At 41.3% G+C, this 18,705-nt stretch overlaps 1 protein-coding gene across 4 annotated transcripts in view; it reads right to left on the minus strand.

The window, feature by feature from the left end:
- Positions 1-18,705, minus strand: part of JARID2 (jumonji and AT-rich interaction domain containing 2) — a 214,933-nt gene that overhangs the window by 88,119 nt on the left and 108,109 nt on the right. For all 4 annotated transcript variants that reach the window (XM_032674683.1, XM_032674662.1, XM_032674673.1 and 1 more), the window contains exon 3: positions 5,571-5,712. Coding sequence is in view for 1 of the 4 variants with exons in the window: in XM_032674662.1 (XP_032530553.1) it covers positions 5,571-5,712 (142 nt within the window). In the remaining 3 variants the exon portion in view is untranslated. The remainder of the gene's footprint in view (positions 1-5,570; positions 5,713-18,705) is intronic.

Here is an 18,705-nt window from a genome sequence, read left to right on the forward strand (position 1 = left end):
ACCTTGTTTTACATCTTGCATGGAAGGTGCTAAGTCTAGTGCTAAATAGACTGTTCATTATTAGCTATAAAAACAATGTGACAAAAAGAGAAGAAAAAAAAGAAACCAACCCCAAGTCCCCTCAACCTTTTGACAGCTCTACTGCAAGAAAGTCTTTTGCAGCTCAAGTTGAAAAGGATATATCACTAAAAGAAACCACTTAAATTAGCAGCTTGACTAATATGCAAAAGCTTGCCTACCCTTGACTGGCTTTTTTTTGTGCTGAGGGTGCAAAACAGCTCTGCCAGCCTAGCAGCTGTGCAGTCACCAGCCAAAGGAGATCAGCATGCTTATCTCCCTCCCCTTGGCCATATATTCCCACCTTTTCATTTGACAAATCTTAACACTCATCTTAACCCACAATAAGCCAGTTCAGGGAAATAAACTGGCATCTAAAAATAAAACTAAAAAAAAGAGAAACAGGAAAATGGAGCAGGCAGCAGGGAGCCAGCACAAGGCAAGGAGCAGGAGTACATCCCCTGGGTTGGCCTTGCTGTATCACACAATCACACTTCTGATTGTCACATGCTTGAGACTGTTAGCAGAAAGCTGCTGTATTAATTAAAGGCCCCAGAAGGTTCCTAATAAGCAATTTCTGGCCAGTCTAGCTGTGGCAGCTTAAAACGCTACTGCTCCCCAGTGGGTTGCTCCTTTCTCCTGCAGCCAACAACTTTCCCTGTAGCAGAACTGGACAAAGTGTCCTCTCCAAGGAGCTATGCACACCCTTGACCCAGGGGACAATGTCCATCCACTCTGCTGCTCCTGCAAGGGGGGAAATTCCTCCAACCTTATTTTGCTCCTAAACTAAACCAATGTCTTTTTTCTCCCTTAGTGGAGAGAATATTCTAACATTAAATTAAAACCCCACAAATTTAAAGCTTAACAGTTACTAAAATCAATCAGCCTCCTTCCACTTCTCACAGCCTTCTACTAACACAACTTTACATTAAAAATTGTGCATTTGGCAATTCCCTGTATGCCACCTGATCAGTAACAGGAAGCAAGTAATAGCCTATTATCACCAAAGATCAACATACTGTCACACCAAGTCTGCTCTGCACATGTCCCTTCTTGCATAACGTGAGCAACTTGTAGCTAGAAAACATATATCTGTCTCTGTACACTGTTATTAATTGCCAGTGGTTGTAGTTTAAAGAGTTGCCCATAAAAATGCACAAGCATGCAGCAGAGTGACCAAACACAACTGGCCAGTTACCTACTGATCTTCTCAACTGCAAATCACAGCTGGAAACTGGAGATTCGCAACAAAAACATGTAGCTACACGGAAGTTACACTTCTCCTTCAGCAAGAAATGTAAGGAAATACCTTTTTTTATAGGTTTTGAAAATGTACTATCTATACATGATGAAGACCACCCAACCTGACAGTTTACCAAGCCTATATACCAACACTTTTGTTCTTCTCTCCCCAAAGCATTGAAAAAACTAGTGATGGCTCTCACTTACATGGCAACCAGACAGCAACCCATTGCACAACAGATTCAGTGTAAGATCTGAATGCTTAGCTTTTGCCAAATGTTAGAATATATGCCAACACCTTTCACCTTTACTGGTTGAAAGCTGTACAACTCAGGATTAACCCACTGCTTCCCCTCAGACCTGATCACTAGTAATACACACAGCTCAGATCAAAGCAAGTATTTTTCATCCTTCAAGTGTGAACTCAAACAAATCTGAGTATTTTGAAGTACTGAGCTTGCCACTACTGCCACTGCCAATCCTCCCCAAATCCCACTTACTCTGTAAGTAGGGCTTACAATTCTTGGATTTATCTGGAGACTGTGCAGAGGCAAAGCTATACACATGCTCCTTTTCCTCCTTACCACCACCAACAGCTGAAACCTGCAGCACCTCAGAAGGCAGGCTGCATACCTTTAAAACTGTTCCAGATTACTACTGCAATATAAAACAATACACTTCAGAAAATGGAGATGGAACTTTTCACATGAGCTGCAAAACTGACTGTGTAGGAAACTTCCTCCAATCCCCAGAGAGCAAAGGTGTTAATTCCTGACTACCCACGAACTAGGTGAAACCACTTGAAGCCTAACAGTGTCAGGCCACTGCATTCAAAAGCCTAGTCCATCAAATAAAGTATCTAAGTGAGATTCTGAACAAAACCTGCAGTATATATTAAATCTGTATATTTTCACCAGAACAGCAATCTCTTTCCTTCCACCATGATGCCTTCTTTATGGCATGTGTAGCTCTTCAGTCAAGTTATGTTACTACAAAAGGCATTGAAACTGGAAAAAAATAGATGTGATAAACCTTAAGCTGTGCTTGGTTGGGGGTTCTACTGTTGTGTTATTCTGTTTGGCATACATATGTGAAATAAGGAATACCTGTCAGTAATCTCTTCACTGGTCAACAGGCGGGCTGGAAGGGATTTACCTCCCCCCACAGATGCCTGTCAGCATCTACCTACCTACAGCTAAGTTCTCTGACCAGTAACTCACTGGGAGCGTCCACTGCCTAGTTTTGACCCAAGGAAAATCTACACCAGAGATGGCTGGCACAGTGACACCACAAGGCCATGCTAACTGCTAGCAAATTCACTCTCCACTCAGTTTGCTCCAAGAATTGGCACTTGCTGGTCATGCAGGCTCTCATGCAAATTGTCTCTGAAACTGGAGGAGTTTGGATCAACTATAAATGGAAATTAAAAACACACACATGCTGCACACATGCATGAATCTATCTCCCTATTCCCTTTGTATAATGTGACCTGCTCTAGGCAGGGGGAGGAAATGCTGCCAGATCAGTCCACTGAACTGACGGACCTGGGCCAAAAGACTTCCAGACACAACAAATGGGAAGAGGTGGGAAGAAGAAACTGGGAAGAGACTGTTTGCCTCCACGGTACCAGCCCTCCATTACACTGAAGAACTGAAAGGTCAAACCAGAGCCTTAACTACTAAACAAAATGGAGTCCCTTAAAACAGGCTCCCATATTTACTGTGCTTAGTTTCTTAGTTTCTTTCTCTTCTTGTTTCCATCACTAGTGTGAAATGTAGGCGACCCATTCCTCTAGATGACGACATATTCAAGCATCCAAAAGACTGCCCCTGCCATGCACCAAAAACCCCCACAAGCCATAAAGAACTAAACAGTAACTTATATATAATGGTCGGTTCAGAGTACATGCTAAAGCTACAATCTTTAAATGTGTAGAGTGTCATTACTTGTACACACAGCTGAACAGGCAATTGAAAAGTCTGATTTTGAGAAAGCCTGGGGAAAAGAGAAGGAGGGCACACTTCTCAAAACTTCAAAAGCTGAGACAGTGAACCCATATATTCCATTTCAGTCCTGTTCAGCCCTCCCCCCCCCCCCCAGTCTTCCTGCATGTCCTTTGTTCACCCAATATTCCTGACACAACTCTTTGTGGGATCCCAAAATGACATGGACTGAAGAAACATTACATATTCAGATAAACAAAACAAAAAGTCTAAAAGGAAACAAGAAGACAGTATCAAAACACTCAGCATGCTTCAGTACAGCTTAAGAGAAGGAGCCCAGAAAAGGTCTGTCTGCAAAGAGGAAGCTGAAGGAGGAAAAAAGTAGATAAAAGTCTGTGTTGGGTGTAAATGGAAACAAAACAAGAACATTCTCCTTCACAGCAACTGCAGTAACAACCGTAATATTACTTCAACAGATCACAGTGCATGAAGTAGTAGTAAAATGATACCTTGCCTTCCACAAAAGCCAGAAAAATAGTTTTCATCTTGGGTTCTCTGTTGGGGCTGATTTTTTCTGTTTTTTTGTTTTCAAGGTGAAAAGTACCAAAGGCACTGACTTTCCTATTATTATATGCCTGAACCGCCGGGTTGTTTCTCAAGAGTATGAATTCCCTCAGCCCAAACCTAGCAAATACTCCTCCAAAAATATTTCATCCAGAATACTCAAATGCAGTTTCTGGAGACTGGTGAAGTAGCAATACCACTCATTTCTGAAGCTGGACTGTGCAGCGCACCAGAAGCAGGCACAGCATAAGGGACAAGCCCTCGTGCCCCTTGCCAGTCCCAAGAGAGGAAGGGGATGTTCCCCTGGTTGCACTGGCAGCTGCTCCTACAACCATAACGTCAACAAGAGATAAAAGCCTCATGCAGGTTAACAATAAAGAACCCTGGCAAAAAGCCTCAATTCATCTCCTCTTGCTATTATTTTTAATCCTAACCAGCTCCTTGAACCTACTCATGGTATGACCCTGCATGCCATTCTGTCAGCACAGCTGAGGAACAAGGGGACAAAGCAAGTGTAGAGGGCACCAAAAGTTCCCGAAGATAATGTGCAAGCAACAAACAGTGGTCATGAAATAATGACCACTCTCTCCTAGGATCACACCTACAGTCAATGTCACCTAAATAGCTCAGCAGAAATAATTTTCAATCCTCCATTGTATCTCATAAAGCCCAAAATAAACACACAAAATCTTCTGACCTGAGCAGCAGTAGCATGCAATAAGCCTTACAAAATTTCTACTGGTGTGGAAGACAACACAAATTTTACTCTGATACACCAAAAGAGCTAAGATAAGGTGGGCATATTAACTAGATTTTGAGTTTGTTGCTTGGACAGATAGAAAAGGTTGTGTGGACCAGAGGTGGGGAACACTGGAAGAGGAACATGAAAGTGTCCACGAAAATACCAGTGTCCTCACCCCCTTGGGCTTTTCAGTGGAATCATAAGGTCATACACGAAGCAGGAATACTTCTTTTTTTTGAAATAGAACTTTATTTGATTACTTGGGCCTAGGATGTGAGGAATGTGGAGAAAAAAGGTTGAGAAAGCATTTCTGTTTCTCTCTTTTAAATGGCATTTTTCAGACAGCCTGTTTTCATTCTTACTTCATCCAGAGGACAACTCTCAGCCTCCTGCATTCTCAGCATATTTTCTATAATAAATTGGCATGAGTCCTATGATTTTAACCCATATTTTACACATTCAGTCACTTCTAGGAAAGAGGAGGCAGTTTGCTGCAGCAGTATCTCAAAGTAGTCCTTTGTAACTGATACCCACCACACCACCTTACTACATAGTTTCTCTTCTCAGAAGCATCTCTTTTATTCTTTTCTTCTTTCTTAACTTCACATGGTTTCATTCACCGAAAATTAAAAATAACAACAGTAACACTTACTACTTTAGCGATGCTTTCCTTGAAATTATACACACATATGTACTGACATGACCCGAGAGGTCAAAGCAAGGGGAGGAGGAGTGAGGGCGGGAGGGGAGAGAGTCCTAAGACATTTAAATTAGCACTCATCTATTCCAAAATAACAACTGCTTTTCCATGCTTTTCAAAACTACAACAAGAACCATCTATACCACTGGGTGAAGTAAAGTTTGCTACATCCTCACCGTTACTAGAAGGCATCCACACTGGAAAATCTGTTTATGGTAGGGCAGTATGTGCAACCATACCCTATTAATAACATAATCACAACACTGTAAGACAAAACAGACAAGGCAGAAAAGCTGTACTTTAATCATAATGCACTACTAACCTTTTCCTCGAGGGCCCTTCCTCAAAATCTGAAGAACTAACATCGTTGCTCGTTGAGGACACTTGCGATGCATCGTCCTTCTCATTCTCCAGCTGTTCTGATCCTGGTCCTAATCCTTTAGATTGGCCATTAGTGAGAAGTCCTGCAAATGTGACAAAGTAGTACACAATATTAAAAGCTTGTGCTACCAGTGCCAAATGGATTTTATAAAAATTCAGGCGTGACACTAACAATAAAGAGCTGATGCCCAAAGCAACCGTCTTGCAAAGATATATACAGGTAACATTGACTTTGCACAGAGGTAGTTCAGTAAAAACCTGCCTGATTGCTTGTTTCTGATTTGATTAACTGTAAGATCCCAATCTCAAATAACCATACTATGGGTGCAGTGGTATTTATAATCTTGTCACATTCAAAAAAAGGGACACAGCTTAGTCAAACTTATCCTTGTTTTCCAGAACTCCTATTGATTGGCATAGACAAGAGTCTTTTGCATTTATCTGTGGATTTATATAAAATTTAACCATTTGGTCCAACTTGTCATCATCTTGCTCTTCATTCTGCTGATTCCAACTACTGCAATTTATGATTCTTTAAAAAAAATCCTAAATCCAAAAGGGAGAACATCAAACATCTGTTTCTTGACTCCAATTCTTCTGGCCAAGTGTCACTCATCTACAAGAACTCCAGACTGCCAGAAAAAGTACACAGGGCAGCAAAGGTACACAAGCCACAGCTGCCTCCCCTTTTGCACCTTTTCTCTCCTAAAGCAATATAGATCGAAGACAGTATTGGACCTATACAAGCATAATGTCTAACAAATTTTGAGTATTTTACTCAACCAGGTAATTACAATATAATATGACTCTTACAAATAACAGAAGACAGAAATGAAACCCCTTATACTTCGGGAAGAATTAAAATAGCAACATATTCTTCAGCAGGCTTTGGGTTGAGAGGGAGGAAACAATTTTATCAGTTCACTATCTACTAGATGTTTTAAGAGCTTATTACCAGAGGAGCTGCAATTTTATCCAGGAGAATGCTTTCCCATCTCTCCACCCAAATAGTTTTGCAAATGGCATAACAAAGCTTTGTTTCGCAGCTTTATTTCCTCAGAGAAATGCTGGTAAGACCTCCCTCCCTCCCTCCCTTAGCCATTTCAGTCTCCCTTTCTGTAATTGCACCTTAGAAAAGAAAACGGAGGGGGGGGGGGGCGCGGGCTACCCCTTCCAAGATGAGCCAGGTAGTAAAGCCTTCAATAGTACTAAACTGAAAATGCTTACTAAGTAGTTCAAGAATTTACACCAGCACTACATCAGTGCTATACAGTTTCAGACCTCTGTTTTCAGGAAAATCACTGTTCAGCACCATCAGTGCACTTACTCATTGCATAACCAAGCATCCAACCAAGCTCAGCTCCCCAGAGACACTGAGCAAGACACCTCCAGTGAGCTGTTGTACCAGAACCTCAGGCACAGCCACAGCCAAATGCTCCTTTCCAGCAAGGCTATTTATTCCCTGTTCACTTGGGCACTACAATTGCAAGTGGTACATCCCTGACAGCAGGCTCCAAACCTTTCAGCACTTACCCATTCCAACCCAACAGCTCTGATGACCCATCTTTAAACAGCCTAATTGCAAAGTCTGCATCATATCACCACATCATATCTCTCTTTTCTTTTTCTAATCAAAGTTTGTTCATATTCATTCTTGGACTACACCAAATTTATCTTGATTTGGAGTCAGAAGCAGCTATATGGTGACCACATGCTGTAGATTTTGTATGCTGTTTTAAAAATATCACCTATAAAGCAGAAACATGGCTTACTTTTTTTGTGGGGAAGAGTTGGTGAACTAGTAACTCAATTTTTTTTCCTAATATGGAGCCCACAGAGCAAAAGTTGAAACTATGCTCCAATTTTTGGATTAAAATGTCTCTTCTAGCCAGCCTAAGACCTTCAGTTAGAAGTTAAATGACCCAATTTACATTTTCTCTCCTCTTTTGTTAAATTCCTTGTGATACTTCATTTCCATTAAAGGGATCTCTAACTGTGACCCTACAAATAATACAAATTTCAGTATCAGCACATGACACTACAACAGGGCTTGTAATGTACCAACACAATTATACGACACGGGGTGACAGCATCCCTTCAAACCATTCCTGAGGAAATGAAGGTGACCTTTTAAAAAACACAGAATAGATTATATTTCTATGCTGAATTCACTCTGTCAAGAAGCCCTAGTGCCCAAGTTTGTTCTTAAGAAAGTTTCAACTTTTGATTTGCATTTTTCCATGAAACCACTGCTGATAAAATTTACAATTTTTGAACTCCAGAGAAGGCTAAATCAAGCATATCATTTGAGGTCTGACACTCAGTAACTTAACTCTTATGGCAGAATTTGATTAGGTTTTCCAAAAGCAATATTTGTTCTGGAGACTTGCCATATGTAAAACCCAGCAACCTGAAGTATATGAGTCAAGAAAATCACCTTCCGGGCTGTCAACTTGCACGCACTTGGAAAGCAATTTTTATTCATCCTTTCACCCTGCCAAACCATCAGCTCACTTGGGAGACAAGCATGATCTGTGTCCCTTAAGGAAAAAAATATCGGTTTGCCTAATATTATTCATCATAACCAGCACCGTTCCAAAACACAGTAATATTGCTGATAACTGATGTTCGCTATCATCCACTGGAACAGACTAAAACAAGAGCCCTAAAAGAGAGGCATAAAACTACAAATGAGAGATACTGATAAATACTGGGAATGGGTATCATGTTCTACAGGTTTTCAGGGCTAGCATAATTGCAAAATCTACTCTGAAGTGATGAAAGACACAGACAGCCACACTCCAAAGCCTCCTTTCAAGCACTGGAGAGAAAGCACATGCTGAAGCAGGCTGTTATAAAGTTTATTGCCACTCAATCATTTTTATATCAAATGTGTTCAGTTTGCCCCCAGATATCTTTTCCTTCAAATGCCATTCCCACTCTCTCTAACTGCAATAAAACCATGCTCTTTTCTGCTGTGCCTCAGCTGGGAGATAGAAAAGGTCTGAAGGCCCCAGGATGGGATGAGAACCCCACAGTTTTGCCAACTGACACTCAGGTACTCCCATCACCATTGGTTGGCACCAGTGTAGTTGACAGGACATACAGGTCTGCTGGTGCACTGCAGGAATAGAGTCTGGTGCACACCCATGTGGGTTTGACTCTCTAAGGTCAACCAAGCTACAAAGAGAAAAGCAACTGAGCAAGAAAACACTCTCTTGCATAGTCCAGAAAGCTGAACCACTCTAATCAGCAAAAGTCAAGGAATCAGGAAGCCCTCAAGAGCCAAATCAAATCAAAGGGACAAACAGTTCCTCTACTGTTTTTCCATGGCTGTGCCCTTCAACCTCTAAATCATGACGCCAGCAAGCCCTGGCTCACGTCGAAGCCCATGACACTCTCAGCTGCCAGAGAGCTGGCAGAGGCTGCCTGCCCCTTGCCCACTAGGCTCATCTCAGCCCTAGCTCTCACTGCCTTCTCCCCTGGTAGCTGGACTCATGATCAACCACAAGACATGGATAACTAGGCAGAATAAATCAGGGTTGATAAAAATAAGACTTTATTCCTCTAATAAAAAGTATTTGTTTGGAAAGTTAAATTAGATTTTTTTAAAAAACTAAACCTCATTAAAATTAAATTTGGAAGTATAGCAACTTGCATTGTAAGTCAGTGTAGGATTTCATATATTAAAATTACTTACATGAAATCATAATTTATATATACAGAGAAGCAGTGTATATTTGCTGCCAAAGTTTAAATGGAACTGAAACACTGAACGGCTCAAAGTCACTGAATAAACACTGCTTTAATTAAGTCAGTAATAATGAATTATTTAATTAAGTCACAATACAGGAACTTGCATATCAAATGACATCTGTGATCCCTTAAATACACTGTTCTTGCTCTAACTGATCGAGACTAGACACTTTAAGAGAAAGGCCAATTACTAATTCATAATAATTACAAAGAGTAGCTTAAAACTGAACCACGGAGACCTTAACATACTCACTAAAATGTATATCAACCACATAAATGTCAACTTTCACAGTTTTGCTGAATTCTTTTTTAAACTTCCATGAACACTGCAATACCTGCCTGCAGTTTTAGATACATGCTGCTTAAAAAGGCACACACACACAAAATCCACTTATCAGCATTGAGAAAAAGCAGCAAATGTCACTACTACATCCCCTCTGTTACAAGCAAGAGAAAGCATAAAAGCCATTTCTGCACCCTAGTCATTATTAAAGAGACTTCTATCACCTCCTATTTATTTGTCTTCCACACGGAATGTTTTCAAATCTGTCTGTGGCTACAAATTTGTTTGTTTTTTCACATGCAGGAAGGGCTCTGGTATGAGAGCTGAACTGTACCCTTTAGGACAGAATACTATATTATGGCTTTACAGCCCTCGCAGAGCATGCTCCCTCTTGTCCCACTGCATCTATCCCCTTTGCTCCTTGGCTGTAGTTGTTAACAGAGCAGAGATCTTGCTGAGCCTACTCCAGCAATGGGAATGTCCCTCTCACCAATAAGAGTGTGTGTAAAAACAGTTAAATCTGGTTAAATGAGCTTGCTACAGGGGGCTTGTGCTGACTCAAGTGGATCACTTCTCATAGGAGCCTGGTAAGTAAGACTTAACTATTTCAGTGCAGGCAGGGCTTAATTTATGCTGGTACACATTTGCTAGCCTTACTGGTTTTGGTGATACACACCCACTTTTAGCAACAATCTACAGTTCTGTTCTCAAGTCATCTTCTGTTCTCAAGACCTAATTTATTTTTGGACATCTGGATAGATGACTGACAGGCACACACAAAGGACAGGTCTTGGGAGCAGCTAAAGATGTGATGTAAAATCGCAGTATCTGCGAATGCACCATACAATAAAACACGGTGTAACTATAAACACATAGAAAGAAAACTGAGGAGGAAGAGAGAAGAAGAAAGCAGCAACACATGAGAAGACAGAAAAAATGCAAGGGAGGGTTTGGGGTTAGCTGTTTTTAAAAATAGATGCGATTACAATCACTGGTATGTTCTTCATTATTAAACTTACTGAATAATCAGGAAACCAAAGGGGAGCATCTGAAAAAATCTCAGTGTCATGTGGTTAGTTAACTAAGTGGTTGGGTGAAGGGACTTTCACAATGTTTCCAAAACACTGTTTCTACATCACTTACTCCAATGCCAACAAGGCATCTGAGCACAAACATTTCCATGTTCTTACAATAAAGCAACACCTATTTTAGCTCACTGTTTCCCAGTCCTGAGGCAGCCTAGGGAGAAAATACATTCAATTGTATTTCCAGTCAGTTCTCACAGTCAGAGGCAACCCGCAAAGCCATTATGTTAGAAAAATCAGCAGTCAACACCACACAGACACAAGCCAAAGATATCAAAAGCATTAACTGACCTAAACAAGGACAATTTCAACATGACCACATTCACGGCCTTCTATACAGTATGAACAAATAATGTCAGCAGGTCCACAGTGCAGGGGAGCAATACTGCACATCTCTACAACAGGTGAAATGTATAACTCTGCTCCTGAGTGCCTTTTGACTACACAGGGACACTCTCTTCCTACTGCCAAGAGATACTGGGTTTGTCTCTCCCCTGGCAGCCCTCTCACTTCATTCCTGCTCAATTCCTGCAAGCTGAACTGCTCTGGACTGGTTGAAAAGACCAGTTTCCAGGGCAATCAGCAAAACAAACACAAGTTACAAGAAGTTAAAAAAAGGGATTTACTCAAGGCAGCATTCTCATCATGCTAGGATGACAATGTTCCTTATGAGAGCATGTCGTAAACAGCACAGACTGTTGTTACATAGGCATGGAGCTAAAGCTTTGTTCAATTACAGAGGGAGTAACATGTCTGTCCAAACTTCAGCTATGCAGTTTTGGGAGTTGTACAGGAAAGCTTTGTTCAAAAATATTAATGATTTTCTTCTTTTTGCATCATCCCACTTAGGATAGCTGATACAAATGTTAGAAAGCAAAGGATTTTATTGCAGTGTTAGAAAGTCAGAGGTTAGCCATCCCACACCATGGTCTGAAAGGTTTGTACCACCTGAACATGGACAAACTCCTGGACATAACCACACTGTGGAAGACCACCAACATGAGTTCTATGCCTAAAATATAGTGGGAAAAATCTGCTACTCTCCGCTCTTTAAATATTTACTCTGGCCCTTAGTAAGTTCGCAGGCGACACCAAGTTGGGCAGGAGCACTGATCTACCTGAGCATAGGAAGGCTCCACAGAGGTACCTGGGCAGGCTGGAAAACTGCCCAGTGGAAAAGGACCTGGGGGTGCCGGTCAACACCTGGCCGAACAGGAGTCAGCCGTGTGACCAGGTGGCCAAGGTGGCCAATGGCATCCAGGCCTGCATCAGCAATACTGTGGCCAGCGGGACCAGGGAAGTGACATTCTCCCTGTACTCAGCACTGGTGAGGCTGCACCTCGAATCCTGCGTTCAGTTTTAGGCACCTCACTACAACAAAGACATCAAGGGGCTGGAGTGTGTCCAGAGAAGGGAAACAAAGCTAAGGAAGGGTCTGGAGCACAAGTCTGACGAGGACTAGTTGAGGGAACTGGGGTTGTTTAGCCTGGAGAAAAGGAAGCTCAGTGGGGACCATATGACTCTCTACAACTACCTGAAAGGAGGCTGCAGTGAGGCGGGAGTCAGTCTCTTCTCCAAAGTAACAAGTAATATGACAAGAGGAAATGGACTCAAGTTGCGCCAGGGGAGGTTTAATTGGATATTAGGAAAATTTTTTCATGGAAAGGGTGGTGAAGTACTAGAACAGGCTGCCCAGGGAGTGGTTGAGTCACCAGTCTGTAGGTCTTTAAAATATGTGTAGAAGTAGCATTTTGGGACATGGTTTAGCAGTAGACTTGGTTGTTCTGGGTTAACAGTTCGACTTGATTATCTTAGAGGTCATTTCCAACCTAAACAATTCTATGATTCTTAACTACAGGACTTTACAGTTTATTATGAGCTATACAGCTTTATATACAAGTTTACTTGCATAGTATCATTAATGAACAGTCCTCATCCATTTTTCATAAGTAATAGACAAACATCTGCAATGCAATACAAATCTACTTTGTGTTGTCTGTAATCCTAAATTTGTCTTCTACCAAAAATGCCCTTTACATGCTAGACTACATGCTGAAACACTACCAGAATCTTGGTAGGCATGTTTAATAAAACCATTAATCATTTGATGCGAAGTTTAAACACATCGGTATCTCTAAAACATCTGCAGTCTACATTAATCAGCATACTGTACAGAGCTACTGTATTTAGCTGTTGTATAGCTATGCACAAAAGATAATTTAGTTTTATAGTGCAAATGCCATCTGTCACATTGTCACAGCATGACAAGGTATCACATTACATATTAAATAGACAACATGCTTCGAAAATAAGGCCTATTTTCATGCCCTGGTTGTCTTAGAGATTAAAGAACTGGGGTTTCATGATAGTAACATAATTTAAAAACAAAACAAACCACAACCATTTTCTCTGGGATAAGAGATATAAACTCCCTGTCCACTTTTTTAACTATAGTTGTCATAAAGGCTATTTTCATCTCATTTGGTAATGCAAAACCACACAGTTTTCTGTTTCTAAATAAAAAAATCACAGCATGAAACCATCATCATTTATACCACATGATGCTCTGTGTTGCCACCATGATGGTAATTAACAGTACGTGGGCTTTTCAGATGACAAGCCACTGGACATTAGGTTGATTGTGGTACATAACGGAGCATATGCATAAAGCAGTACCATTATGCCAAAAACTGTTAGTGAATAGCTTGTACAATCTTCATAAATTACTAGAAGAGTGCTTTTATATGTAGATATACATCATTATTATGAAAGCCAAGCACGAATGACATTACAGCATAAGATGTGTTTGTCAGCCTGTCAAGAGACAAGATCACCAAAGAGAACTGATTAAATTATATAGGTTGAAAGAAGCTCCTTACTTCCATTACATCTCCATCCAAAACCACTATTAAGCAACCAAAGACATTTTGTGACTTGGTTTCCTGCGTTAGTCCATTACCCAAAAGCAGTGTCAATTAAAATTAGATTGTTCTGGTGTTTCAACACAACACTTTCAAGGCTGTTCTATTTTCATTTGGGGGAGTTGAGATGGGGTTAAGGTGGGGTATTAAACTCATAGAAACGAGACTATAACACTCAAAAATGAACCTAATGTAATTTTACCCCAGGCCATATGACATACTTTAAGCCTCAGTTTGACTTATGAAATATGCATCTGAAAGAAATTTAAAACAAAAGAAACCAAAAAAGCCCCCCAGAAATGTCTACCAATGCCTGTAGCATATATACACACAGGAAAACCTCACCTGAAGCCAGTTCATACTTCTATTATTTTAGGTTCATTTTTTTTAAAAAAAGTATTCAGCGACACACCCCTCTGCTTAAAGACATTCCTCTGCTTCTAAGGACACAATGAAAACTCCAAACCCCTGACTGCCCCAGGGAATCATATGGAACCTTATTCTTCATCAGGCAGAATGGAGGCCATTGGCCAGGCTTCACAATGGTGTGGCCTCGATGAGGCAGGCAACAGGAGTACCCAACAGGATGAGCAGCAAAAGGTAGGTGTTCATCCACAGGTGAAGGAGAGAGTAGCAGTAATACTGACTCAAAAAAAGCTAAGGAAACAAACAGATATCTCTTAAATCCCCTCCCTATAAATGCAGAGAGCTAAGTAGCAGCTTAAAATCATAATTACAAACTCTTCAATTTTTCCAACTTTTTTTCTTGATTTTGGGGGGTAGGGGGAGGAAACCTGAAGAATGAGTGCCCCAAAATCTAAAAAAATCTAAAAACTAGGGTTGTCCTGAATGAAGCAACACAGAGAGAAGGAAAGAGAGCTGAGGTACACCATCCAACCAGCTGCTCATTATCTGCTGTACTGTATCATCATGCTATCGAGCTCCTACCAATTGCCCCTGGAGCTGTATGACAAGGGAAGAGCAGTAGCTTTTCCAGTAAGTAGGTACCAGGCTGTGTAAAGATCATTAAGTTTTCACAAACACAGTCAATTTTATGGTACCATAAGCTTTCCCTTTTAACACCAGGGAATACAACAACTTGCATCCACCTCTGTCCCCCAGCCTCCTTTGACCGCAGTCAGAAAGCTTCAAAGGAACAAGAGGACTCCAAATGCAAGCTATAGAGCTTTGCTGATCAGAGAGATGTGGGGGAAGAGGGCACGGAGCCTTTACCACAAGCATGGGAACACCAACACCAGGAAGAGAACCTAGTTAGGATGCAGGGACCTGGACTCTGTCCAGATGCAGCCACTGCCAAGCAGGTGCCCCCTCCAGGCTCCTCAGCTCACCCACTTATAAAATAAAGGTAGCAAGATCAGTCTCCACAGTGAGGAGTGGGTAGAGGTACAGACAGTAAGTATGACATGAGACAGAGGGTTGTTACTATTAAAATCCCTCAGTGGTGTGTGCCTTGTGTTGATTTTGGCATTGGACAGGGTGGCTTTATTTTCTTCCTGAGGAGAAAAGTGCCCTTTGATTTGCAGCTATGTCAGGAACATCTGTCCTACAGGACACCTTCTCTGATTTGATAGTAACGTATGCAATCTGGAAACAAGAGTTAAACATGCATTTTATTTGAAATTACAGACACAAGCAGGTCCACAAACGCGTAATTTGTCTCCATTTACTTCAAGGCTATCAGTAAATGAAATATCAGCATAACTACTGTAAGAGAGAAAAGTTTAAGTTCTCGGATATTAACAAAATTATCGGTGACATACAAATAAATTGTTCTTCTATGCCGAAACCATCATGCCTTGTTTATCCTGCCTTTCCTGGGGAATTTTACAGCTGAATGGAAAACCAGTGGGGTAACATCTCACGGGAGGAGAGAGTAAAGAAAACCTGCAATATGCCTATGAAACACATAATTTAATTTTAAAATGCGCTGTTCTTTTTCTTTTTGTTCTACCTCTTTTTTTCTTTTATCTCTTTGATAAGTGAAAAGTTACCGACTCTTTGTCACCTATATGCTACCAAGTGAGGGCAATTCCTCCATCTCCTGACGCACTTTTACAGAGGCATCCTAACTGTAACACAACAATTTTTCAGTCAGTTATTTCCCCCACCTCAGCATCACATACCTCATATCCATGACATACCTCACTCACCCTGTTTCAGAGTTAAGCTTCCACTAGGTACAGATGGACAAAGGAACAATAAATCCACACTTGAAAAATACCCATACCTCAGCACCGAGGGACCAGGCAGATCAGTAAAAATGGAAAAAGAAAATTAAAAAAAGACATTCTGGTATTTTAAGTAACGTGAGAAAGAAAGCTATGCCAAGAGCATTTCTCTAGACAACAGCTATTCTACACTAGAAAGTAAAAATTAGCAATTGCGTCTCCACAGAGTATAAACTAAGGAGGAAAAAAGAAGGTGAAGGCAAACAGTCAAGCAAGGAAGAGCCTGCTAATTGGAAGAAAATACAACATATGAATGTGCAAATAAAACAACAAGGGAAATAAAAAGGCCTGCAATGTCTCACGGTTTACAATGAATACTTGTGAGCCTGAAAAGAGAGAAATGTGCAGCTAAAACCCAGAGGCTTAACAAGGCTTGGCCATATTTGTTATGATTTCTAGGAAACCCTTACAGACTGTATGATTTGAAAACGGCCTATCTGCATGAAACCAGATACGATAGCAAAACAGCATCTTGACAAACACTTGCTACATGCTTTTCCTCTAATGCAGCACAGTTCCAACCGATCTGTGGTGAGGGATCACGCAAACAGGCTGGGTTTATGATCTTGTCAGACAGAGGTGAAGAAAGGCCCATTTCTGGAACCAGTGTCCTGGACAGCCAGCATCAGGAAGCCTGAGTTATTTCTTTCTCAAATAAACCAAATTAAACAAAATTATCAGAGACATAAATGCAGGACTTGCCTTCTACATACACCTCAAAAGTAAGCAAAGCAGTGGACTCAAAGAGAAGGAGTGTTCTAGCACACCAATGTGCTCTAGGAAAAAAGATGGGGAAAACACAAGACAAGTGCCAGAAAGCCCTTTTGGGGAGGTTATCCTCTGCTTAATTGTCTCTAATTCTGCCCCTCTGTGACAAAAGCTATGAAAAGCAAATGCTGAATGACATTCTTCTAATTGCATAGTCCCATTTGATATTTCAATGCATGTCATTGAGGATTTGCCTTTCATGACTTTTGCCAGGAGCATGGGCAGCCCTCCAGACAGATAGCACAAATTTCCCTCCCCACCCCCTCCCCGATGTGACACAAGCGATAAAGATCCTGTTTGCTGCAACAGTGACTGTCCCATGCAGCCAGCAGATATGGGTATGGATTCAGCCCTCTCTTCACTGGAGACACTCTGAGCTTTCTATCAAAGAAAAGGAGGGGAAAAGTCCTTGTCCTGTCCTGGGAAAAATTAACTGAGCTAAATGCTAGGTGTTCTACAAGAACTCAAGTTACATATGACAGATATTTGAATTAAATCACTTTAATTACTTTCGCTCCACTTTTTCAATAACTTTTTAGTGAACATGCCCTCCCTAACTCTGAGATCATCCATCAGCCAGCTCTAGGAGTCAAGCTGTCAACCTCTTTTGCTGACAAGGATTCTTTTTTTTCTCCGGCATGTCACCTCCTTCTACTAAGCACTTGAATTATGATCTCTGAGTTTAGAGCAATTAAATATCCATTGATTTAAAAAAAAAAAATAGGTCCCAGTCACTTCTAACTTAACACCCTAGCCTCTTCAGCAACATGCCAAACAGGCCTCCCCTGCCTGGGAGGTCAAGGCAGTCCGGATGGACTGCAGGCAGGGAGGCAGGCTGCCTCCTGCAACACCAGGGATGCGCCAGCACTGCCTGAAGCCAGACCTCAAATTCCCTGCCAGCCTGAGCACTCACATATCTGTTGAGAGCCTTAATGCAGGCTTGAAAATCAGGCCAGCATTAAGGCCCTGTGACATCCCAAGAAGAGAGAGGGAAGAGAGCTGTCTGAGCAATTCTCAAACACCTCTTTTTAAGCCATTGGTTTCACCAGCTTTTGTCCGTAACCCTAAATTTCATCCATGAAGCTCAGTGCCTCACTGCTAGCTGGGAAAGGCAACTCTCCTCAGGGCAAAACCAGAGCTGCTTTTCCTTGGGGACAGCCCTTCTCCCTGACACCATCTACCCAGCATACTGTTTATTTCCTCTCTTTCAGAGAAAGCATCTACAAAGGTATCATAAAACAACACAAAAATTCAACCACCTGGAAAGCTCCCAAAATTCAGCCTTTGATCTTTTGGGATGCCTTCCTCCTTGTCACTGGTTTTTCATCTAGCTTGCTAAATTGATTATAAAGACATATTCTTTAAAATACTTGACATGGTTTGAATGCATGAAACAGCAATGTGGCCATAAAAAGATTTTTTTACCATACAGTAAGTAAACGCATTTCAAACATATTTTCAGAAACAGATTGCTTAAAAAAGCCAATACAAATAAAAAAAAAAAATCCACCTGTCTTTCTGTGAAATCTGTTGCAGAATTGTATTCTCCCCTTCTCAGGGAACAGACCTTTTTTGGATGCTTTGAATTTGTTTGTTTGGTTTGTGGTTGTTTTTTTTTTGTAGGGGCAGACAAGTGAGTAGTGTCATATCCTCACTTAAATTAAAGGTCAGAGGAGTACACTCTATGCTCAGGATGAAGAACTGCTCTGTTGTTGCGACTCAGCTCCCTCTAATCTGTTTGCAGAGTTACAGTCAGAGGAGAGGAGGCTCGTGACAGTAAAATGTTTAGGCCACGTGCTGCGAACTGAAATCCCAAGTGCAATATGAAAGCCCGAGGTGAATGAACAATCTGTTCACAAAGGTGTGCACAGGAGCTATGACATTTCACCTCTATTCGAGCACTAAGCCTTTGCCTAAGGTAAGGATTCTAGCTCACCTCCTATGTCACACTGATAGCAGTGACAGAGGTTGGTGGATGTCTCTCAGCCGTCTTCCTGCTGTGCATGTGCAAGGG

The sequence above is a fragment of the Chiroxiphia lanceolata genome, chromosome 1 (genome assembly GCF_009829145.1).
Source record: "Chiroxiphia lanceolata isolate bChiLan1 chromosome 1, bChiLan1.pri, whole genome shotgun sequence".
In the NCBI taxonomy this organism is placed as follows: domain Eukaryota; kingdom Metazoa; phylum Chordata; class Aves; order Passeriformes; family Pipridae; genus Chiroxiphia; species Chiroxiphia lanceolata.